Source organism: Alosa alosa, chromosome 18, assembly GCF_017589495.1.
Source record: "Alosa alosa isolate M-15738 ecotype Scorff River chromosome 18, AALO_Geno_1.1, whole genome shotgun sequence".
NCBI classification, from domain to species: Eukaryota; Metazoa; Chordata; class Actinopteri; order Clupeiformes; family Clupeidae; genus Alosa; species Alosa alosa.
In genome coordinates this window covers 47466-72500 of record NC_063206.1, presented here as the reverse complement: position 1 = coordinate 72500, position 25035 = coordinate 47466, and the positions used below count along the sequence as shown (strand labels likewise).

The window sequence follows — 25035 nt, the reverse complement described above, 5'->3', positions numbered from 1 at the left end:
AAAAGCCATGATGAAACGGTCACAAATACGATAGCCTAGGCTATGTAGGCTAAAGAGTCATATAGTGGAGAGTTTATTGTTTCGTTTTGGCAAGTAGCCGTGTAATAAGGGATAATGTATAGAACGCTGGTCATCATCGGGAAATAGGTCCCTTCAGGGTGGAACAAGACCGGTCCGGTTCGCCCTGTCGGGGCCTATTTCCCGATAATGACCAGCGTTCTATACATTATGGTGCTCCATATATTTTGCACTAGCGTGGCACCCCATCACTAGCATGGAACCCCATATATGCTGCACTAGCGTGGACCCCCATCACTAGCGTGGAGCCCCATATATGCTGCACTAGCGTGGAGCCCCATCACTAGCGTGGACCCCCATCACTAGCGTGGAGCCCCATATATGCTGCACTAGCGTGGCGCCCCATCACTAGCGTAGAGCCCCATCACTAGCGTGGAGCCCCATATATGCTGCACTAGCGTGGAGCCCCATATATGTTGCACTAGCGTGGACCCTATGCTGCACTGGCGTGGCCCCCCCATCACTATGGACCCCATCACTGCTGCAGAGCCCCATCACTAGCGTGGAGCTCCATATATGCTGCACTAGTGTGGAGCCCCATATATGTTGCACTAGCGTGGACCCCCATCACTAGTGTGGAGCCCCATATATGTTGCACTAGCGTGGACCCCCATCACTAGCGTGGAGCCCCATATATGCTGCACTAGCGTGGAGCCCCATCACTAGCGTGGACCCCCATCACTAGCGTGGAGCCCCATATATGCTGCACTAGCGTGGCGCCCCATCACTAGGGTAGAGCCCCATCACTAGCGTGGAGCCCCATATATGCTGAGCCCCATCACTAGCGTGGAGCATCATATATGTTGCACTAGCGTAGAGCCCCATATATGTTGCACTAACGTGGAGCATCATATATGCTGCACTAGCGTGGAGCCCCATATATGTTGCACTAGCGTGGAGCATCATATATGTTGCACTAGCGTGGAGCCCCATCACTAGCGTGGAGCCTCATCTGAGCAGCACACAAGAGTTCTCACCTGGGCAAAGGCAGCTGCCTTCTCCTCATTATCTTGCCAGGCTCTCAGCATCTTCTCAGAGGCTGCAAACACACACACACACACACACACACACACACACATATATATCATTTTTTTACTTAAGGATCAATTTCCAAAAGATGATTCCTCTTTTTAGTCAACTTTAGCAAAAGTGCCAATAATTCTGGAGGGTACTGTAGATATTATGTTTACAGGGATTAAAGTGAAAAAAAAATCGTTTGACTGAACTTTTTTCAGGCCATAAGTCATACATTGTTCATATCTACCTATATAGATAGCACCCCTTTTGCGGTCGCGACCTATTGGTTTTTAATGTACAAAAAGATGCAAACAACAAAGTAAAGGGAGTATTTGCCTTATTCACACGGCGGCCATTGTTTAAACCAAAACAAGGCTACAGGGTACACTTACTATATAATTAATGCCACCTACAGGTGAATGCATAGAACATAACAATCCTATGGTTTGTGTACCCTGTAGCCTCGTTTTAGCCGCCAATGGCCGCCATGTGAATAAGGCGGATTGAGAGTGTTCTTGATTGAGATTGAGTTTTCCTAATGAACAAAAATATATTTTAGTACCATCCCTGACCATTGCTGTTCTTTTTTACTGCAGCAATATTGTAGAAAGGCTTTAACTTACACTTTAACTTTTTTCTTGTTAATATGCAATTCAACACCAAGTAAAATCTATAAAATCAAGTTTGCAAGACTTCCCATTTCCTCATCAAAATAACGAATCAGAACATTCTAGATATTGTTCATATTTCCATTTGTTGCCTCATCCACATTTAATGAAAACATGGTAATTTTGAGTTTTACAGACAACTCAGTTTTCCAATGAGCAGTGTGTGCTCATCCAGGAGGTCTGCGCATTTGATAACGACAATCTGGAGAGGGCGCTTTTGTCTTCAGCAACAGATTGTATAAGGTTGACAAGAGGTTGCAATATGGTAAGGACAGGTCGTTTTGCGCTATGAAAGAACATGCGTAGCCTACTTTCTAAATGTAAAAACGGTCAGCCATAAATAAACGTAGCCTACCTCTGTTGTGGTGGCTAGTTGCTCCAGGTAGGGAAGATGTCCTGAAGTGCACAAACGTTAACCTTATGGCGGTCTTCTGATTGGTGGTGTGCTAAAACCTTTTCCTATTGCATCCATAAACAATTTTCTTGCAGCGAACCGCGCAAAAGCAAACCCCTGGCACTTTAATTTCTTTACACCATGGTTCTCCCCCGTTTCCAGCCGCCCATCTCCATTTATTTTTTACCTTTTGACACCTGCCTTCCTTTAGCAACAACACATCCATGACAGCTAGTGGCCTTGCCAAATAGACCCACACAAATCATGACGCTAATATGCGAGGTTCTGGTAGGCCTACTGGTTATGGTTTTGTGCTATAAATTAAAAAATATTTTATAGCAAAGTTTTAAGTTGACTATTTTAATTGCATGGTTATTTTTTGTCAGCATACAACCTACTGTCTTTAAAAGTGAGGCCTAAGCAAAATAGGCTACAAGGCTGTCTGTGCGTCACAAACACGACTGAGCCCCTTACTCAACAGTTCGCGATGATGACAATATTATTATTATTTTATGTTAACACGCTCAGTCAAAACCTTCCGTCGCATTGTGAAAAACATTGATGTATGTCATAAGACGGGATAATAAATTGCATAGGCCACGGTTTATATTGCGTCACTTTACACATAATGTTTGCATGTTTGCAATTTTTTTTGATTAAAAACTGTAACTATAATAGTAGCCTACATCGGGTGGCATAGCAGGCTATCTGTTCAAGTCATAGGTGACACCCAAAATGAATGACCTCCCCTGACAAGAGTTTGCGATAATAAGAAATTGTCTACATTGAAAAGAACACAGCCTACGCTTCTTCTCCGAATACGCACATAGAGCTCACAATATCATATCCAAAAAAGTTAAACGGATTGGCCAACCTCATCAGCTGTCTCGATTGTGTCACTATAATCCAACTTTTAGACCGTTATAGTCCTCCATACGTGTTCTTTTTTTTTTAAGCAAACGCCCGAGACAAGCGTGTAGCTACAAAATAAACAAAGGCAAACTCATGGCTGACGTCGGCTATCTTCTTGAGCGGTCACTGATTGAAACACAGAAAGTTCTCAAGAACACTATTAGGTCTTTAAACATTTACCATCACACACATTAATTCATCGGATCTAACATTTGTAGTTGCCTTAAAAAAGGAAAAGCAAAGGTGATAGTTCCCCCCCCATCCTCCTATTTTTTTTCTCATCGGATCTGCATCGATCTCAAATATAACATTTCTAAAATCAAATTGACGGAAATTCGTCGTACGACGGAGAACTTTAATCCTTGTGTTTATATAGTGGATCGATCACAAAATATGTTTTGGAACTTTTGATAGCCTATTTATTTGCCCCTCAAGTAGGCCCTATATTGGGCGTCTATATAGCGCGATAATGTCTACAGACACGGTAGGGCTAGCCTACCCCTCCTCTGACAGGGAAGCTACACCAGGCGCGTAACTGAAGGTTCCGTTCGCGACACGTAAAATCCTTTTTAGATGAATGGTCTATATTTTTTTTTCAAATGTACGGGCTGCTATCACGTCTAAATGGCAGCTATCACTACATACCTGGCTACCAGTTTGTTCAGTTCGGTCTGAGACAAAACGTGTGATGGGGCCTTGAAATCAAGCTTCAGTTGCTTAGGTTTTGTGGCACTGTCTCCTCCTTCGGTGGCCTTGGCCACTTATTTCGTGCAAGCATGCAACGTTGAAATACGCTTGAGTAAGTTTGAATTACTTGACATCGACGTGGATAGGCACTTTTGCCCAGGGCATAATGTACATTTCACAATTAGGCCTACATTCGTTCCTTTACTTTCTTGGAGAGGAAAGTCATGGCTATACTTCCATTTAGAGAAGGCTACTTTTGGATTAATTGGGCTCGCCATATCCGTGTCTCTCGTTGACTGACTCGCTTTTGCTGTCCGTTGTGTGTCTGACTATGCGTGCTTTCGAATACCCGCCAAACTGGTTGGCTTACCATGAGATTGTACTCGACCTCAGCCAATCGTCAGCATTTGTGCACTTGTCTCGTGCACTTCCTGCTAACCAAGGAAAAAGTCTTTGCCTCTCTGCTCAGTGTCGGTAACGGTAACGGCGTTATTAAAATGGGGCTGAAAAAACGTAACCCCGTTATTTATAACGCCGTTATTCCCATCACTGCACATAAGGGGCTTACAGATAGGAAGCGGCATGCGCTGCACTCGCTGCAAGGCTGTGCTGGGTTGAGCGAATGGCCCAAAGATTTGTGTTGTGGTAACGCTATTTCTGCTACTTTATGGCACACATGTAGCCCCCACTTCCCCTTTTCAACACAAATTGCGTGTTCGTGTCTAAACCTCACTCCTGATCTGGGTCATGGCACCAATGCCTTGTGTTGATTTGCACGGCACAACCCTGCATTCGCCCGGACTCAAACCCGTAAACAGCAGCGCCTTGGATTCGTGAGTCGAGTATGCTAACAATCGAGCTTAAAGCCCAGGCTGCTGGCTGTCTTACTAGCACAACCCTTAAAAGCGTTGGGAAGGAAGTTTACATAACATACATACTGCACAGATATGTACCAGCTAGCTACAGTTACACAAGGAGGTGGGAGGGGGTGTCCTCATTTTGGCCAATTTGTCCTTATTTTATAGACAACTATACAATAAGCCCTGAAATGATGACTTCTGGCAAGTTTACTGCAAATAAATGACAGATTCAGACTCACAAATATAGCCATCAACACATTTAAGGCATCTTGCTGTGAAAAAAGATGCCAATTACAAATCATGATCATCACACATAGCGTGACCTGTCTTATTTGACAGAGGGGGCTCTGTTTATATATCAGGGTGAATACTATAACCTGTGTTTTATGATTGAGCCTTATTAAGACATAACATATCACATAACCTATGTTATTTGACTGAGGGGCCCTATTCCGATATCAGGGCTGGATAACATAGTAGTGACTTCACACAGAGGCTTGGGCTTCAGGGACCCCTGCACATTTGGGCCCATGGGCTTGGGACCATTAGGCCGTTATATGTTACTGTAAATCAGCTGGTTTGGAGTAACGTTATAAGCTAAGTTAGCCGGTTTGGGGTAACATTACAAGCTAAATCAGCTGGTTTGGGGTGATGTTACAAGCTAAATCAGCTGGTTTGGGGTAACGTTACAAGTTAAATCAGCTGGTTTGGGGTAATGTTACAAGCTAAATCAGCTGATTTGGGCTAATGTTATAAGCTAAGTTTGCTGGTTTGGGGTAACATTACAAGTTAAATCAGCTGGTTTGGGGTAACGTTGCAAGCTAAATCAGCTGGTTTGGGGTAATGCTACAAACTACATCAGCTGATTTGAGGTAATGTTATAAGCTAAATCAGCTGGTTTGGGGTAACGTTGCAAGCTAAATCAGCTGGTTTGGGCTAATGTTATAAGCTAATTTAGCTGGTTTGGGCTAATGTTATAAGCTAAATCAGCTGATTTGGGCTAATATTATAAGCTAAGTTAGCTGGTTTGGGCTAATGTTATAAGCTAGTTAGCTGGTTGTTCTAATGCTATAAGCTAAATCAGCTGGTTTGATGTAGCACTACGTGCTAAACCAGCTGGTTTAGGGAAATGTCATCAGCTGTTTTGGGCACATATCCCATACTGCATCTGGTCGCAGTACTCACAGATCCCATACTGCATCTGGTACTCACATATCCCATACTGCATCTGGTCTACTCACATATCCCATACTGCATCTGGTACTCGCATATCTCATACTGCATCTGGTACTCACATATCCCATACTGCATCTGGTCTACTCACATATCCCATACTGCATCTGGTCTACTCATATATCCCATACTGCATCTGGTACTCGCATATCTCATACTGCATCTGGTACTCACATATCCCATACTGCATCTGGTCTACTCACATATCCCATACTGCATCTGGTCTACTCATATATCCCATACTGCATCTGGTCTACTCACATATCCCATACTACATCTGGTCTACTCACATACCCCATACTGCATCTGATCTACTCACATATCCCATACTGCATCTGGATCTGGTCTACTCACATATCCCATACTGCATCTGGTCGCGGTACTTGTCCAGGTCGTACTGAATGCTGCTGCGGAAGAAGTCAAGCTTGGCCTTGAGCTGCTGAGACAACGAGAACATCAGCGTCTTGTAGCGCGTCAGGTTGGTGTTGTAGCGCAGGAGACTCAACCTGCAGGAGATGAGGAGGAGGAGATGAGGAGGAGGAGGAGATGGAGAGGAGGAGATGGGGAGGGGGAGAGGAGGAGATGGGGAGGGGGAGGAGGAGGGTGGATGAGCTCATTTTATAGACAGATTCATTCATTCTTCATTCTCAGATTCTTCTTACACAGAAATTGTGTTTGTGTGTGTGTGTCTGTGTGTGAGTGTGTGTGTGTATAGTGTGTATAGTGTGTGTGTGTGTGTAGTGTGTATAGAGTGTGTGTGTGTGTGTGTGTGTGTAATTACATGGCTGCTCTCTGTCCCTGGAAGAGACGGCTGTAGTGTGTGTGTGTGTGTGTGTGTGTGTGTGTGTGTGTGTGTAATTACATGGCTGCTCTCTGTCCCTGGAAGAGACGGCTGTAGTGTGTGTGTGTGTGTGTGTGTGTGTGTGTGTATAGTGTGTGTGTGTAATTACATGGCTGCTCTCTGTCCCTGGAAGAGACGGCTGTAGTCCTCTCTCAGCCCACAGATGTAGCTCACCGCCTCCCCCCACACCTTCCTCAGCGCACTCAGGGCCAGCTGGGTCTTAGTCTCCCTCACTGAGAGAGAGAGAGAGAGAGAGAGAGAGAGAGAGAACACACACACGCAGGTGTGCTGAGTGTGTTTCACTAATTCACGGATTGGGATAAATACAGAGACCAAATTTCCCTCACGGGATCAAAAGAGTATATATACTTATACTTATATACTTATATAGGGATCAAAAGAGTATATATACTTTCTTACTTACACCAACCATCATGTCTGCCACAACCACTATGCCCACATGGTGCCTCACATAGCGTGCGTGTGTGTGTGTGTGTATGTGTGCGTGTGTGTCATACCGATAAAGTTGACGCTGTCGGGCAGTGGTCTGGCAGTGAAGGGCCCCAGGTACTTGGTCAGGCTCCTGTCGAACAGGTAGACGATGTAGCGGTCCCACCCCCTCTGCAGCGCGCACACACACACACACACAACTACAGTTAAAACCAGCTCAGTGCAGAGCGCTCCAGTCTACTTCCCCCATCTGCTTCCACCTGCAGTGTACTGCCCCTATCTGCCCCCACCTGCAGTTTACTGCCCCTATCTGCAGTCTACTGCCCCCACCTGCAGTCTACTGCCCCCACCTGCAGTCTACTGCCCCTATCTGCAGTCTACTGCCCCCACCTGCAGTCTACTGCCCCCACCTGCTTTAACCTGCACTGTACTGCCCCTACATGCTTTAACCTGCAGTGCACTCAACCTCAGAGCACATGTGACTACAACCTACAACCTTGAGTACCTGATCATTCTTGATTGATTTTTTGTGATAATCACGTGATCAGTGATGTCTGAAGCTTCGTTTCACACACACCCACGTGACTGCTTCGAAATTTAATTCAAAGCATTAAAGTTGCGCGACACGGGGGGCGCCGTTGTGGGTTGTTAAAGAAGGAGAGCCAACAGACTCAATAGTGCTGCTGACACGAAAGCTTATAGCCCGGGCTTTTAGCTCAATTATCAGCACGTTCGACTCCCGTTCTAAGGTGCGTCTGTTTCGCGGGTTCGAGTCCAGGCGTGTGCAGGACTGAATTGCACAGTTACAACACAACCCAGATTACAATTGGTCTAGGCTACGTACTCAATATAATCACAGAAATGTGTGTGCAATGTGCATGCCAATTCTTTATTCATCTCCCTCCTAAATTGATGTATTTATTTACAAATACAAGAAATGTTCACAGCCAAAATACTACCTTTATTGTTTTTGTAGAGAAGGCAATTACATTTGTATTTATGCAGGGTACAAAATAGGCTTAGTTAGGCCTATTTATGACATTATTTATTTATCCATTAATTCATGCTCAACATTTATTCATCTTCGACTCAAAAGACATTCATGGCTAATGTCTGAAACACTTTGTAACACAATGCTATCCTTAACTTCCACCAGCAGAGGTCCTCAGAGTTCTGAAGCTTCGAGTACTGAACCTTTTTTCGATACAATTGGATTGAAAGCTTCACTGGTTCAGAAAGCTTCAGTTCGCCATCACTATCATTCTCTCTTATCTTTGTAGTGGTTAACCTTGAGTACCTGATCATTCTCTCTTATCTTTGTAGTGGTTAACCTTGAGTACCTGATCATTCTTATCTTTGTAGTGGTTAACCTTGACTACCTGATCATTCTCTCTTATCTTTGTAGTGGTTAACCTTGAGTACCTGATCATTCTTATCTTTGTAGTGGTTAACATTGAGTACCTGATCATTCTTATCTTTGTAGTGGTTAACATTGAGTACCTGATCATTCTCTCTTATCTTTGTAGTGGTTAACATTGGGCATAAAAAAAAAAAAGGTTTGGTTCCTGTTGGTTGTCAGTTGAGGCCATGGGTCGGTAGGCTTTTCCCCAGTGGCAGTAAGGGATAGGTAGAAAATCAGTCCCTCCAGGATTTCACAAGGTTTTTTGAGACTGTTTCGACCTAAAATGCCTGGATGGAAGTTGCAGTGTTTTTAGCTGTTTCTTGTGGAGAAATTGCAGGAGGAAGTGAAAATTGCAAAAATAGTTGCGATTTTTTTTTTTTTAAATTTAGGGCAATTAAGGTTAGTAAGACCAAAATCACACTGATAATCTTGATGCTTATTAAAAAAATCATAATCAAAAGGTAAACAGTAAGGATTACAGGAAATCAAAGTAGGCCTACTTTATTTGTGAAAATGCTTTGACTGAGGTAATTCACAAAGCAGTATAACCTTTCGTAGAACTGTCCAAAAAAGACAGTCACCTAAAGAGATGGCATCATGTCATATGTTTCAATACATTCATATATTTTGTAATTCATATTAAGTTCATATCTTTTTAATAATTCATAGTCTGTGGCCTGCATAATTACTAATAGCCAAGTAAGTATCTAGTAATTTCATATTGATGTAAACTATTTAACTACACTTCTGTTTAATGTCATTACATTGGTGGTGTACATCTAATTTACTGCCTGCCCCTTTAAGGACGTGAGAGTAGCCTAATTACATTTCTGAGTGGAATGGAAGGCTTGCATCTCACTGTGTTCGGCTACGAGTGTAAATTACTTTTTGCCTAGTGCATTACGATATGTGGATGCAATTGGGAATGTCTTCTATGTCATTAGTTAAACAAAAAAAACAACTCGAATGAAATCATTCTTGGATCATAGAAGAGGTAAATGTCTTGCAATTTTATTAATTTCTATGATTTTGGTAGCACTACTCAAACTAAGCCCACAAGCTAGCAAACATGACATAAGCTAAAAGGACATATCCAGGTAAACGTTTGCCAATGGGTTGCATAGCCTACTCAAATGTCAGTAAACCAAGTAGGCCTTAATTAACTTACTTTCATAGCCTAGGTAGGTTAGCAATACCAGGTTGAGAGATGCAAGTAAGCAGATCATTAACGTTAGCCTTCTATTTATTGTCATCAAAACTGCAGAGGAGCGAACACGTTAGGGCAGTCTTTGGTGTCATATGCAGAAGGTGCAGAAGTAAGTGTGCCATCTGGCTCAATATTCTCTGCTTGAGGGACTGTTGTGGTAGGTGAAATTTCACGGTGAAACTACGATGATTGGTCAAACGGCGAAAAAGTTGCGGTGTTTGGACAAAATTGCGAAAGTGCCTTGGTAAGTGACGAAAACAATCGTCTTCGTGGAACAGCTGTGCATGGGCTACTTTGTAAAAGAGAGAACGGCTCATCCCTATACATAACACAAGGGGTAATTAATGTAATTATAGTTAAGCCTTTTATTTGTGGATTTATTTAATGTAGCCTAGACTATTTAGTGTTATTTCTTCCCCAAGCTCATAAAATAAATTTGGGTCGCACATAAATTGACAGGGTCGGTCGGAAACCGGAACCCATCTTATCTTTGTAGTGGTTAACCTTGAGTACCTGATCATTCTCTCTTATCTTTGTAGTGGTTAACCTTGAGTACCTGATCATTCTCTCTTATCTTTGTAGTGGTTAACCTTGAGTACCTGATCATTCTCTTTTATCTTTGTAGTGGTTAACCTTGAGTACCTGATCATTCTCTCTTATCTTTGTAGTGGTTAACCTTGAGTACCTGAGGGGTCTACTACTAGGGGTGGCACGGTTCGGACCCCCACACACACACACACATACACACACACTAGGGGTGGCCGCGATCTTGGCTGGCACGTACCACTCCGGCCTAGACGACTGGGCGGGCGGGCTTGCGCTGGTAGTCGGCAGAGGCGCCCGGTCTCTTGCAGCAGCTCCTGGTGCAGGTGCTGGATGCCCGTCTCAGCCTCGATGCGCTGCTGCAGAGAGTGCAGCCCCTCGTCTGGGGACAGCAGGAAGGAGTGGACCTGAGTGGACGCCATGTTCAGGATGTGCACCACCTGGAGAGAGAGGAGGAGAGAGAGAGAGAGGAAGGGAGGGAGGGAGGGAGAGAGAGAGAGAGAGAGAGGGAGGGAGGGAGGAAGAGAGGGAGGAAGAGAAGAACAGAGCCTCTTCTCAGACACAGTTCCACACTGATTGGTAAGTCACCTACATACAGTGGAGCAGTGTGTAGGTTCTGAGGGCCTCCCTGTCTTCATGCTGAGGATCTGCTAGAGAAGAGGATCTATTAGAGTAGGAGATCTATTAGAGTAGGGGATCTATTAGAGTAGGAGATCTATTAAAGTAGGGGATCTGCTAGAGTAATAGATCTATTAGAGTAGAGGATCTATTAGAGTAGGAGATCTATTAGAGTAGAGGATCTATTAGAGTAGAGGATCTATTAGAGTAGGGGATCTATTAGAGTAGGAGTAGAGGATCTATTAGAGTAGAGGATCTGCTAGAGTAGGAGATCTATTAGAGTAGGGGATCTATTAGAGTAGAGGATCTGATCTATTAGAGTAGGAGATCTATTAGAGTAGGGGATCTATTAGAGTAGGAGATCTATTAGAGTAGGGGATCTATTAGAGTAGGGGATCTATTAGAGTAGGAGTAGAGGATCTGCTATCTGCTAGAGAAGAGTACCTATTAGAGTAGGAGATCTGCTATCTGCTAGAAAAGAGTACCTGCTAGAGTAGAGGATGTATTAGCGTAGAGCAGTGGTTCCAAAACTTTTAACAGGCATGTACCCCCTGAGACATTATGATCTTCCGGAGTACCCCCAACACCACCAATTGTTAAAAAGTTTTTTTTTAATTGTTTTATTAATATTTATTTTTATCAATTTTGTCGAGAATAGTGAATAGGATCATAAACATATGATACAAATCTCATCAATAGTCAACATATGATAGGCCTACAAATGTGCTGAATATAATGATTTTAAATAGATCTGCACCTAATCTTACACACAATCGTCTTGTTGAATGCAGTGATCTTATCTGCTAGGTGCTTGTCTTTGCCTTGTAACTGGAGATTTAACTCATTGAGCGTTCCAAATATATCGCTAAAATAGGCCAGCTTAGTCCAAGAAATGTTCATTAGTGAGCGGCTTGCAGATTCAGACATGCGCTCTTCCTCCAAGAAGAGGCTGACTCGGAGCTCAAACACGCGACAGCACTTTGCCCTCGGGAAAGCCTTGCCTCGCTGTGAAACAGTACAGCCTTTTGGTCAGCTCCCATCTTCTCTCAGAGTGCGGAGAAGAGACACGCTTTTAAGGGCCGGGTCTTCATGAAATTCACCACTCTCACAACCTCGTTCAAAATCTCATTCAGGTCGGGACTAACTAAGCTTTGAAAAGGCATATGACTTTTCGCGAGTGGGGTATCTGAGAGCAGTAGAGTGGGGTATCTGCTAGAGTGGGGTATCTGAGGGCAGTAGAGTGGGGTATCTGCTAGAGTGGGGTATCTGAGGGCAGTAGAGTGGGGTATCTGCTAGAGTGGGGTATCTGGCGCCTCTACCTTCATGCTGAGAATCTCCTCCAGCACACTGAAGCACTGGGGCTGTCGGCTCTCATGGTGCAGAGCCCCTCCTCTCTGCACAGGGTCCCAGCGCAGCATCAGCTGCAACAGGCTCTCCAGAGGATCCAACAGTGTCCTATACACACGCACGCGCGCACACACACACACACACACACACACACACACACACACACACACACACACACACGCACAAGTTAAATTAGTGAAACAGTGTAATTAATTAAAAGGTTTTAGGGTATGTGAGTAAGTGCATGTGTGTGTGCTCGTCTGCTGAGGTTGTTGGGGTGGGGTAGGGTAGGTAGGTGTGTGTGTGTGTGTGTACACTCGCCTGCTGAGTAGGGGTCGACCAATTATCGGCCGGGCCGATTATTAGGGCCGATATTTAGCATTTTTATAATAATTGGTATCAGTAATTTTTCGAAGGTAAGGAAGGTACCATGAATCACAATCATCTACACTGAAGTTACAAAAACACCACTTTGGACGCTATTGTCTCTTTGATCCGGATCAATAAGTAAAGCACCAACTTCTTTCATTTAGCGAATTCCCGATTGATGCACGTTAGTGATATGCTGTTTAGCCTAGCCTAGTGATATGCTGTTTAGCCTAGCCTACAAACTCGGGTGCTGCGCGTCGGGAGTTCTTTGCCTCTGCCTCGTCCATTAATTGTGAATAATGGGACACCTCGGCGGACGCTATCCCTTAGGCCTACATAGTAGACAAGTCCTAAATTATCGCGATAGCTTAACGCCAAAAAGTCTAGTTGCTCCTTTTTGAAACGGACTGTCAGAAAAAGACTAGGCTACAGGCACCCAGGGCCAGCCGTAATTTAATTCGACCTGAAGTAGCCTAAATCGCGGCCTGAGCTCGCAATTAACGTGCCTATTAGGCTCACCAAAGTGTAGCCTACACATGGACACAAATTGCATGCTTAAATAGTTTAAGAACTATTTTTTAAACTGTTTTGTTAAACCGTAACACTTGCCATCACGCATGCACCTCTTCCTCTCCCCCTCTCTGCACTTACATACATGATGGCAAAGCATCCTCTTTGTGATGGGTCCCTTAACAACAATAGCCCATTGTGTAGGCCTAGTCTATGAAAATAATTGCTATCACTCAGTTCTTGGATTAATATCATACACAGGATTTACATGTGATGCAAGTTGATAGACAATTGTGTATCAAAAGAAGAAAGAAAAGTTTGCATAATTAAATGCTTTTGAATGAATTTTTGCAGCATATCGCCTTTACTTACTATCTACTGACCCTTTTGACAACTGGGTTATCGGCCTCCTGTTTTGGTAATAATTGATATCGGTATCGGCCTTGAAAAAGCCATATCGGTCGATCCCTACTGCTGAGGTTGTTGGGGTAGGGTAGGTGTGTGTGTGTGTGTGTGTGTGGTGTGTGTGTGTGTGTACTCGCCTGCTGAGGTTGTTGGGGTAGGGTAGGTGTGTGTGTGTTGTGTGTGTGGTGTGTGTGTGTGTGTGTACTCGCCTGCTGAGGAGGTTGTTGGGGTAGGAGGGTGTGTGTGTGTGTTGTGTGTGTGTGTGTGTGGTGTGTGTGTGTGTGTGTGTACTCGCCTGCTGAGGTTGTTGGGGTAGGGTAGGTGTGTGTGTGTTGTGTGTGTGGTGTGTGTGTGTGTGTGTACTCGCCTGCTGAGGTTGTTGGGGTAGGGTAGGTGTGTGTGTGTGTTGTGTGTGTGGTGTGTGTGGTACTCGCCTGCTGAGGTTGTTGGGGTAGGGTAGGTGTGTGTGTGTTGTGTGTGTGTTTGTGTGTGTGTGTGGTGTGTGTGTGTGTACTTTCGCCAAGGAGTTGTTAAGGGTAGGGGTAGGTGTGTGTGTGGTGTGTGTGTGTGTGGTGTGTGTGTGTGTGTGTACTCGCCTGCTGAGGTTGTTGGGGTAGGGTAGGTGTGTGTGTGTGTGTGTGTGTGTGTGTTGTGTGTGTGGTGTGTGTGTGTGTACTCACCTGCTGAGGTTGTTGGGGTAGGGTAGGTGTGTGTGTGTGTGTTGTGTGTGTGCTTTGCCTAAGCCTGCTGGTGAGGTGGTGTAAATGGGCCGGGTGTGGGCCGATATTTCGTGGAATAAGAAAGGTACCATGAATCACAATCATCTACGCACAAGTTACAAAAACACCACTTTGGACGTATTGTGTCTCTTTGATCCCGGATCATGCAGTAAACTAACTTCTTTTTCATTTCCAGCGAATTCCCGATTGATGCCCGCGTTAGTGATATGCTGTTTAGCCTAGCCCTGGTGATATGCTGTTTAGCCCTGGCCACCACAAGCTGGGTGCTGCGGCGGTGATCGAGGTTCTTACCTCTGCCTCGTCCATTAATTGTGAATAATACACACGGACTTTTCAGCCGGACATTATCCCTTAGGCCTACATAGTAGACAGAGTCTAGGTATCGCGATAGCGAGCGTCAAAATCTAGTTACTCCTTTTGCAAGCGGACTAACTCAAAACTGGGCTACCCAGGCGCAGGATGGCAATTTAATTCGACCTGAAGTATTAGCCTAAATGCATGACTACCAGGCTCACTGATTACTTCGTGCCTATTAGGCTCCACCAAAGTCATAAACTACACCTTCAGACACACCAGTACATACTTCAAATAGTTCAGAACTAATTTAAACCTGTTTTTATTAAACTGTTCTGTACGTAGCTGCTTGCCATCACGCATGCCTCTCTTTTCCTCTACGTGCACTTACGCGATGGCCGGCTTGTCCTCTTTAGCAACCAGGTTTCCTTAACAAGCACATAGCCCATTGTGTAAATATAGTCCTATCAGAAAACCAAATTATACATCCGCTCAGTTCTTGGATTAATATCATACACAGGATTTACATGTGATGCAAGTTGATAGACAATTGTGTATCAAGAAGAAGAAAAGTTTCATAATTAAATGCTTTGAATGAATTTTTTGCAGCATATCGCTTCTTTATCTACCCTTTTGACCAATGACATATCGGTTTACTGTATCAGTTATCAGCCCTCCTGTTTTGGTAATAATTGATGTCAGTCTGACCTTGAAAAGCCATATCGGTCGATCCCTACTGAGGTTGTTGGGGTAGGGTAGGTGTGTGTGTGTGTGTGTGTGTGTGTGTGTGTCTGTGTGTGTACTTTTCGCTTCTGCTGAGGTTGTTGGGAGTAGGTAGGTGTGTGTGTGTGTTGTGTGTGTGGTGTGTGTGTGTGTGCTACGCCCTGCTGGGGTTGTTGGGGTAGGAGTAGGTGTGTGTGTTGTGTGTGTGTGTGTGTGTGGTGTGTGTGTGTGTGTGTGCTCGCCTGCACAGGTTGTTGGGGTAGGAGTGGGTGTGTGTGTGTGTTGTTATTATTATTGTGTGTGTGTGCTGCTATACTGGAGGTTGTTGGGGTGGGAGTGGGAGTGGGTGTCTGTGCTTGTGTTGTGTGTGTGTGGTGTGTGTGGTGCTCGCCTGCTGGGGTTGTTAGGGTAGGAGTGGAATTGTGTGTGTTATTATTAATATTAGTGTGTGTGTGTGTGTGTGTGTGTACTCGCCTACTGAGGTTGTTAAATTAGGAGTAGGTGTGTGTGTGTGTGTGTGTGGTGTGTACTATATAAGGGTTATTAGGGTAGGGTAGGTGTGTGTTGTGTGTATGGTGTGTGTGTGTGTGTGTGTGTGTGTGTATACACTCGCCTGCTGAGGGATTACATTGTTACGACCACAGCCCCATTTAAGCTGGCTTTTTTAATAAGCGACTAACAACATAATTAAACAGTAAGTTTTGAACAATTCTACAATTTTGGGACAGTTTAAAAAGAACATTAGAGTACAGTAAGAATAAGTCGTCGGTGGTGCTGTTTTTAACAGTTGCTTGTCAGTTTAAAAGCATGACTGGTAGTCACTAGGATCAGTAAGACTTGTTGTAAGTGTTGCTATGAGTAGATGTTCTCTAAAGGCTGGGTCTTCAGGTTTTTGAAAGTGAAAGGATGTCCCTGCCACTTGTAGGAACTGGCAGTGTGTTCCACCAACGAGGAACAACAGATAAGAAAGGATTTGGATTGACGGGCGTGCGGTGGTAGAGCTAGGCGTGATTCGTCAGAGGAGGCCTTGGCGGTCTAAGGTAGTGTAAGTCTGTAGAGGCATTCAAGTGGGTGGGAGCAGGGCCGGAACACTTTGTAGGCAAGCGTTAGAGACTTGGTTGATGCGGGCGCCATGGGTGATGACCAGTGTGGCTGGACGAGCAGCTGAGGTAACATGTGCCCTTTTGGGTTGATTTGTAGACCAAAGTGACGCCGCCAGCGTTCTGGATCATCTGAAGTGGTTTCACTTTGCGCAGGCTGGAGACCGGTCAGGAGGCATTACGGTAGTCGGTCGTGAGATGACTGCCTGAACCAAGTTGGGTAGCATCTTGAGTCAAGGAAGTCCTGATTTTCCGTATGTTGTGATGTGACGGCATGACCGGGCGACTGAGGCAACATGATACAAAGTTTGTTGGTTGCCAAGAACAACTCCTAGATTTCTTGCAGTCCTGGTGGGTAAAACTGGACAGAGTCAAATTTGATGTTGATGTCGTGGTGTATGGTAGGTTTAGCTGGAATGACCAGCAGTTCAGTCTTTGAAGGTTCAGCTGGAAGTGGTGGCCTTCATCCATGTAGCTATGTCTGAAAACGTCCCGAGATCCGTGCTGAAACCAGGGGTAAATCAGGTGGAAAGGACAGATTAGAGCTGTGTGATCTGCATAGCAGTGGTAGCAAACGTGCGAGCGGATAATCTGTCCCAAGGGTGGTGTGAATATAAAGAAGGGGCCAGCACTGAGCCTGGGGACCCTGGTGAGATAGTGAGTAGGTGAGATGAGGTTGTTGGGAGTAGGGTAGGTGTTATTATTATTGTTGTGTGTGTGTGTGTGGTGTGTGTGTGTGTGTACTCGCCTGCTGAGGTTGTTGGGGTAGGGTAGGTGTGTGTGTGTTGTGTGTGGTGTGTGTGTGTGGTGTGTGTGTGTGTACTCGCCTGCTGAGGTTGTTGGGGTAGGGTAGGTGTGTGGAGAACCGCACTTCTCCATTCATATCCTCCACTGCCATGATGTCCTTGGGCCCTTTGTTGCGCACTTTGGTTGTCCTGGAGACAGAGAGCACAGACTCCTGAGAACCCTGAGGATCTCCCACCAAACTTCAATCAGACAACCAACCTCACCTTTACCCCCCCTACCTCACCTTTACCCCTCACCCTCTCACCTTTACCCCCCCTACCTCACCTTTACACCTCACTCCTTACCCCCCAACTCACCTTTACCACCCTCTCACCTTACTCCCACCTCACCTTACCCCTCACCTCTCACCTTACCCCTCACTCACCTGACTCCCTCACCCTCTCACCTTACCCCTCACCCTTACCCCCAACCTCACCTCACCCACTCACCTTACCTCACCTCTCACCCACCTCTACCCCACCTTTACCTTCCTACCTCACCTTACCCTCAATTCTTTCCTCACTCACCCTCACCCCACCCCCAACCTCACCTTTACCCCTCACCCTCTCACCTTTTGATTCCCTACCCTCACCTTTAACCCCCTACCTCACCTTTAATTCCCCTACCTCACCTTTTACCCTACTCCTCACCTTTACCCCTCACCTCTCACCTTTTACCTCCACCACCTTGGCCCCCACCTTATTCTCACTCACCTTACCCTCACCTTACCCCCAACCTCACTTTACCTCACCTCTCACCTTTACCCCTGCACCTCATCTTTACCCCCACCTCACCTGACTCCCCACTCTCACCTTAGCCCCCTCACCTTACCCCTCACCCTTACCCCCAACCTCACCTTTACCCCTGCCTCTCACCTTCCCCCCCACCTCACCTTTACCCCTCCTCTCACCTTTACCCCCCCCCTACTCACCTTTACCCCCCTCGCCCTCCTCACCTTTGCCCCCTCACCCTTACCCCCCCCCAGCCTCACCTTTGCCCCCCATGCCTTTACCCCTCCTCTCACCTTTACCCCCCTACCTCACCTTTACCCCCCTACCTCACCTTTACCCCCCTCACCTTTACCCCCTCACCTCCTTACACAACCTCACCTTCCCCTCACCCTCTCACCTTTACCCCCCTCACCTTCCCCCTACCTCACCTTTACCCCCCCACCTCACCTTTACCCCCCCTACCTCACCTTTACCCCTCACCCTCTTTTCACCCCCACCTGCCTTCCCCCCCCTACCTCCCCTTTACCCCCCCCCTCCCTCACCTTTGCCCCTACCTTTACCCCCAACCTCCCACCTTTACCCCTGCCTCACCTTTACCCCCACCTCACCTTTACCCCCACCTCACCTTTACCCCCCCATCTCACCTTTAGCCCCTCACCTTTACCCCTCACCCTTACCCCCCCCAACCCCTGCGCTTTACCCCCTCAACCTCCCTTTTCCCAACCTCACCTTTACCCCCACCTCACCTTCCCCCCCTACCTCACCTTTACCCCCTCACCCTCTCACCTTTACCCCCCTACCTCACCTTTACCCCCCTCATCACTTGCCCCTCACCCTCTCACCTTTGCCCCCCTGCCTCACGCACCCCAGCCTCCTTTGCCCCTCCTCCTCACCTTTACCCCCTCTCACTACCTTTACCCCCCACACCTCCCCACCTTCCACCCCCCCCCCTACCTCCTTTACCCCCCTCACACCCCCCAGCCTCCACCTTTACCCTGCCCCTCTCACCTTTGCCCCCCACCTCACCTTTACCCCCACCTCCCACCTTTTCCTCACGCTGGCCTCACCTTTACCCCTCACCCTTACCCCCAACCTCACCTTTACCCCCCAACCTCTTTGCCCCCTCTTCCCTAACCTTTACCCCCCAACCTCAGCTTTACCCCCAACCTCACCTTTACCCCTCACCTCTCACCTTTCCCCACCTCACCTTTACCCCCACCTCACCTTTACCCCTCACCCTCTCACACCTCTTCCCTCTCACCTTTACCCCCCTACCTCACCTTTACCCCTCACCCCTCACCTTTACCCCCCCAACCTCACCTTTACCCCCCAACTCTCACCTTTACCCCTCATTTCCCTACCTCCTTGTACCCCTCACCCTCTCCTTCCCCCTCCCTCTCCCACCTTTACCCCTCACCCTCTCACCTTTACCCCTCACCCTCTGCCTTTACCCCCCCCCTACTCACCTTTACCCCTCACCCCTCACCCTTACCCCCAACCTCACCTTTACCCCCAACCTCTCACCTTTACCCCCCTCACCTTTACCCCCCCCCACCACTCACCTTTTACCCTACTCTCACCCCACCCCTTCACCTTTACCCCTCATCACAATAACACTTCACCACTTACCTTTAACTACTCACCTTCATATTTTTAATCTACCTGTACCCCTATTTGCTCTTAGGTGCTCCCTTGGTGCCCACTTTATAATCACAAATAGGCTGACACAGACATGTTTCCTGCATTTCTTGCTTCCAGTAACTACACAATAAACTTCCTTGTATCCATGTATCCCTCTATGCCTGTACTCATCTGCCTTCCTTTTACACTTCGGTTCAGACACAGCTGAAGGATACTTGAATAACCGAATTAGTGTGTGTGTGTGTGTGTGTGTGTGTGTGTGTGCATAGGACTGCTATATTCCCCTGAGGTGTCAGAACGGGCACTAGGGTGGTGTGTGTGTAGTATGTGTGTGTATAGTGTGTGTGTGTGTGTATGGGTGTGTGTGTGTGTGTATGGTGTGTGTGTGTGTGTGTGTGTGTGTGTATAGTGTGTGTGTGTGTGTGTGTGTATAGTGTGTGTGTGTGTGTGTGTATAGTGTGTGTGTGTGTGTATATATATTTTATATGTGTGTGTGTGTGAGTGTGTGTATATAATGTAATATTAATATTATATAGTGTGTGTGTGTGTGTATATATATATATATATTATTATATATAATTATTATTATATATATAATTATGTGTATTATTATTATATAGTGTGTGTGTGTGTGTGTGTATATACTGTGTGTGTATACTGTGTATGTATATAGTGTGTGTGTGTGTGTGTGTATACTGTGTGTGCATATAGTGTGTGTGTGTGTATATAGTGTGTGTGTGTGTGTGTGTATATAGTGTGTGTATATAGTGTATACTGTGTGTGTATACTGTGTGTGCATATAGTGTGTGTGTGTGTGTGTATATAGTGTGTGTATATAGTGTGTGTGTGTGTGTGTATATATATTGTGTGTGTGTGTATATAGTGTGTGTGTGTATACTGTGTGTGTATATAGTGTGTGTGTGTGTGTGTATATAGTGTGTGTGTGTGTGTGTGTATATAGTGTGTGTGTGTGTGTGTGTGTGTATATAGTGTGTGTGTGTATAGTAATATTATGTATATAATTAATATTATAATTATTATGTATATAGTGTGTGTGTGTGTGTGTGTGTGTGTGTGTGTGTGTGTGTGTATATATAGTGTGTGTGTGTATATAGTGTGTGTATATAGTGTGTGTGTGTGTGTTTATATAGTGTGTGTGTATATAGTGTGTGTGTGTGTGTGTGTGTGTGTACATACCACTGCACTGGCTGCAGGTTGTGCAGGAAAGGGCGGAACCCGCAGCTGCATTCGAAGATCATTGTGCCAAAGCTCCAGTAGTCCACCGTCACTGTGTACGGCTTATTCTCAAATAGCTCCGGGCCTATGACAGCAATCAGAGCAGACTCAGCAGCAATCACAGAAACACGCTCAGCCTGCAAACAACCAATCAGAGCACACAGCCTGCAAACAACCAATCCTGCAGAGCGCACCACTCAGCCTGCAAAATAACATTACATTACATTACATTTACATTACATTACATTTGGCTGGCAGCTTTTTAACAAAGCGACTAACAACATAGTAAACAGTAAGTTTTAGAACAATTCTCACAATTTTAGGACAGTTTAAAAAAAACACATTAGAGGACAGGAAGAATAAGTCGTCGGTGAGTGCTGTATTTTAACAGTTACTTGTCAGTTTAGCGGCTGGTGAGTGCTAGGATCAGTAAAGACTTGTTGTAAGTGTTGCTATGAGAGTAGATGTTCTCTAAAGAGCTGGGTCTTCAGGAGTTTTTGAAAGTGGAAAGGATGTCCTGCCCTTGTAGGAACTGGCAGTGTGTTCCACCAACGAGGAACAACAGATGAAAAGTTTGGATTGGCTTGGCGTGCCGTACGGTGGTAGAGCTAGGCGTCGTTCGTCAGAAGGGCGCAGCAGTCTGGAGAGTAGTGTAAGTCTGTATGAGGAGGGCATTCAAGTAGGTGGGAGCAGAACCGGAGACTACTTTGTAGGCAAGCGTTGGAGACTTGAATTTGATGCGGGCATACATAGGTAGCCAGTGTAGCTGGATGAGCAGTGGGGTAACATGTGCCCTTTTGGGTTGGTTTGTAGACCAGGCGCCGCCCCGCGTTCTGGATCATCTGAAGTGGTTTCACTGCGCGGGCTGGGAGACCTGTCAGGAGAGCATTGCAGTAGTGAGTGCATTGAGATGACTATTGCCTGAACCAGAAGTTGGGTAGCATCTTGAGTCAAGTAAGTCCTGATTTTTCCGTATGTTGTAGAGTGCGGCTTGGCATGACGGGCAACTGAGGCAACATGATCTGAGAAAGTTTAGTTGGTTGTAGAGAACAACTCCTAGATTTCTTACGGTCACAGTGATTGAAACAGACAGGAGTCAAATTGATGTTGATAATAGGTGGTGTATGGTAGGTTTAGCTGGGATGACCAGCAGTTCAGTCTTTGAGAGGTTCAGCTGGAGGTGGTGTGCCTTCATCCATGTAGCTATGTCTGAAAGACAATCTGAGATCCGTGATGCTGAAACCAGGGGTGGCGTCAGGTGGAAAGGACAGATAGAGCTGTGTGTCGTCTGCATAGCAGTGAGGTATGAGAACCCGTCTTGAGCGGATAATCTGTCCCAAAAGGAGGTGGTGTGAATAGCAAAGAGGAGGGGCCAGCACTGAGCCCTGGGGACCCTTGTGGTGAAGATGGTGAGGTGCAGATGGCTGACCAAGCCATGATACGTTAAACAGCGTCCTGTGAGTGGGATTCAAACCAGGAGAGAGCAGCTCTGGAGATTCCCCATGTCAGCGAGTATAGAAGGATCGGTGATTAACGATGTCAAAGGCAACCCGATAAGTCAAGCAGAATGAAGATACTGATGACCCGGCGGTCGCCTAGCTGTTTAAGGCTTCTGTTACAGACAGCAGAGCCGTTTAGGTAGAGTGGCGGCTTTTGAACCCAGACTGATTTGGATCAGAAGGTTGTTCTGTAGAAAGGAAGTCAGAAACCTGTTTGGGAGACTGCTTTCGTTCAATGCCTTTGGATAGGAAGAGCAGTAGTGAGACAGGGTAGTAGTTCTCAGCAGGCAGGGTTGAGAAAGCTTTCTTAAATAGCGGTGTTACCCGGGCCATTTGAATGCTGTTGGAAATGTGCCGAGGTTACGTAGGCATTGATCACATGTGTGATAGCTGGAGGCGCATGGTCGGCTGATGGACTGAAGTAGGCTCGTGAGGGTAGGGGGTCCAGCGAGCATGTGGTGTGACTGCTGCATGTCAGGAGTCTGGACACCCCACTCGAGAGAGGCGTGAATGCTGAAAAGATGTTCCAGCAGTCCCTAGAGGTTGCAAGGAGGCGGCATCTGAGTCAGATCGTTTGAGGGCATGTAGAGAATTGACTGCTGATTGCCGCCACTTTGTTTGTAAAAAATGAGGCGAGGTATCTGCAGTAAGGCTGGATGGAGGAGGAGGCAGCTGAGGGTTAGTGGCGATTTGAAGGTTGAGAAAAGTTTTCGAGTGTCTGTAGCGCCTGTTGATTTTGTCATTGTAGAAAGCATTCTTAGCAGCAGGATGCTGGCTGGAGAAGGAGGTCAGGAAGTGTCTGGTAGTTTTTGAGGTGCGTCAGCTAGTTTGGATTTGTGCTTATTTCCTCCTCAGCGGCTCTGAGATTTAAAAGGCTGCGATCGAGGGCATCATTTAGCCATGGATGAGAATGTTTGGATCGAGGCTGGCCCTTGTGGTAAGAGGGCACAGCTTCGCCTAGACACCAGGTCAGTGTGGAGCAGAGCGAGTCAGTGGCCTCATTAACCTCCAGAGAGGAGAAGGTGTTGAGTGGAGGCAGACCGGAGGCAACCACAGAGGAGAAGTGTGTTGGAGACAGGTTCGGATGTTGCATGAACGTGACCATCGGGCCGAGGAGCGGAGGCCGTTCTGTCAGGCTGACGCTGGAACTGGATGAAGAAGTGGTCAGAAAGATGGAGAGCGTCACCATGAGGGTGTCTGTGCTGCAGTTCCGAAAGTGAAGATCAAGTCAAGCTCTTGTCAGCTTTTGGAGTCGGGTGGGCTTTGAACCAGTTCGAGGTCAAAGGAGGACCAGGGCCAAAAAAAGTCCGGGCTGAGCCTGGGGCATCTAAGTGGATATTCATATCACCGAGAACAAAGAAGCGGACAGTCGCTCTTGGGGATGGAGGATAGCAGAGTGTCAAGTTGGGTCAATAAAGTCGCCTAGTTGGCCTGGAGGGCTGCAGATGACCAGCGTGCAGAGTTTGCTGGGCGATCACTGTGATGGCATGGAATTGAATGAGACATATTTGTTTGAAGGCAGTAGAAGGGGTGAATTTCCATTTTGCTGAGATCAGCAGGCCTGTCCCCATACTCCCTCGTCAGATAGGCGAGGGTGGGATAGTGTAAGGTTAGTGGGAGAGTTCAGCCGGGGGTGGCAGTGTTCTCAAGTTTGATCCAAGTCTCAGTGAGAGCAAGGAGTTCCAATGAAAGGTGGTTGGCATAGCCAGCTATGAAGTCCCGTTTGTTGACTGGGCGGATTGACAGTTCCACAAGCCCATGGAGAAGGAGGTTTCTGTCGGTGAGACCGTTTAAGTTCCTGGAGGTTAAGGCGATGATTGCCCCTTTTGCTGATGGCGTTGCACGGTCGGTGATAACAGATATGGTGGAACGCACATTTTGCCGTTGTCGGTGCCTGTGCTCGGTGACCTTGCACAGGTAAACTTTGCTTGTCTTGACCGCGATCCGCCTTAAACGAGGCCGGGCTGAAATGAGGGCTGCCGCTATGCTGACGCCCAGCAGCCACCATTATTGTTATGCTGATAGGAATTGCATGCAGCTGTCCTCGTGTCTCACCTTTGATGAATCAGCGCAGACCGCCCTCTGACGCTCGCACAGCTTAGATTGTTCAAAAGGGTGTTAATTACTGTCAACTGAAAGTCCGCTCAAAACCACAATCGAACTCACAGTTTTAAGTAGCCCTCCTCCCTCAGCTGTTCCAAAACCCCAGAGTCCAGTCTAAACACTTGAGAGGATTGGCCAGTAGTAGCCTTATGTGTTCTTGCTTTCTCTCTCCCCAACTCACTGCAGTTGTTGACAACCAATCACAGGCCTCAGGGTCTCATACAACAGCCAATCAGAGCCTCGTTTTGGTGTTTGTTGTAGAGTCGCAGTCAGTCAGTCTGGTTCCTAGAGTCAGCCAATCACAGTTACTAGTGGCTTCTGAACGAGCCAATCACGCTTAATCTGATCTTCTGAGCGAGCCAATCACACTTAATCTGATTTCTAAAGCCAACCAATCACAGTTACTAGTGGCTTCTGAGCGAGCCAATCACACTTAATCTGATTTCTAAAGCCAACCAATCACAGTTACTAGTGGCTTCTGAACCAGCCAATCACAGTTATTAGGCCCAATCCCAATTATTTTTCTTACCCCTTCCCCTTAGTTTTGCGTGTTCATGTGAGAGGAAGGGCTATCCCAATTCTCTTTTGGATCAAGGGGTAGGGCTAAGGGGTAGATACCCCTTAAAAGTGAGAATTTCTGC

At 46.4% G+C, this 25035-nt stretch overlaps 1 protein-coding gene across 1 annotated transcript in view; it reads right to left on the bottom strand.

Moving 5' to 3' along the window:
- LOC125311530 (inhibitor of nuclear factor kappa-B kinase subunit alpha-like) overlaps positions 1-25035 on the bottom strand; it is a 41497-nt gene that overhangs the window by 4968 nt on the left and 11494 nt on the right. Inside the window, 9 exon segments of the mRNA XM_048269691.1 lie at positions 1056-1117; positions 6204-6355; positions 6800-6923; positions 7209-7311; positions 10534-10575; positions 10577-10732; positions 12230-12365; positions 17226-17333; positions 20754-20877. Of these exon segments, the coding sequence (XP_048125648.1) occupies positions 1056-1117; positions 6204-6355; positions 6800-6923; positions 7209-7311; positions 10534-10575; positions 10577-10732; positions 12230-12365; positions 17226-17333; positions 20754-20877 (1007 nt within the window).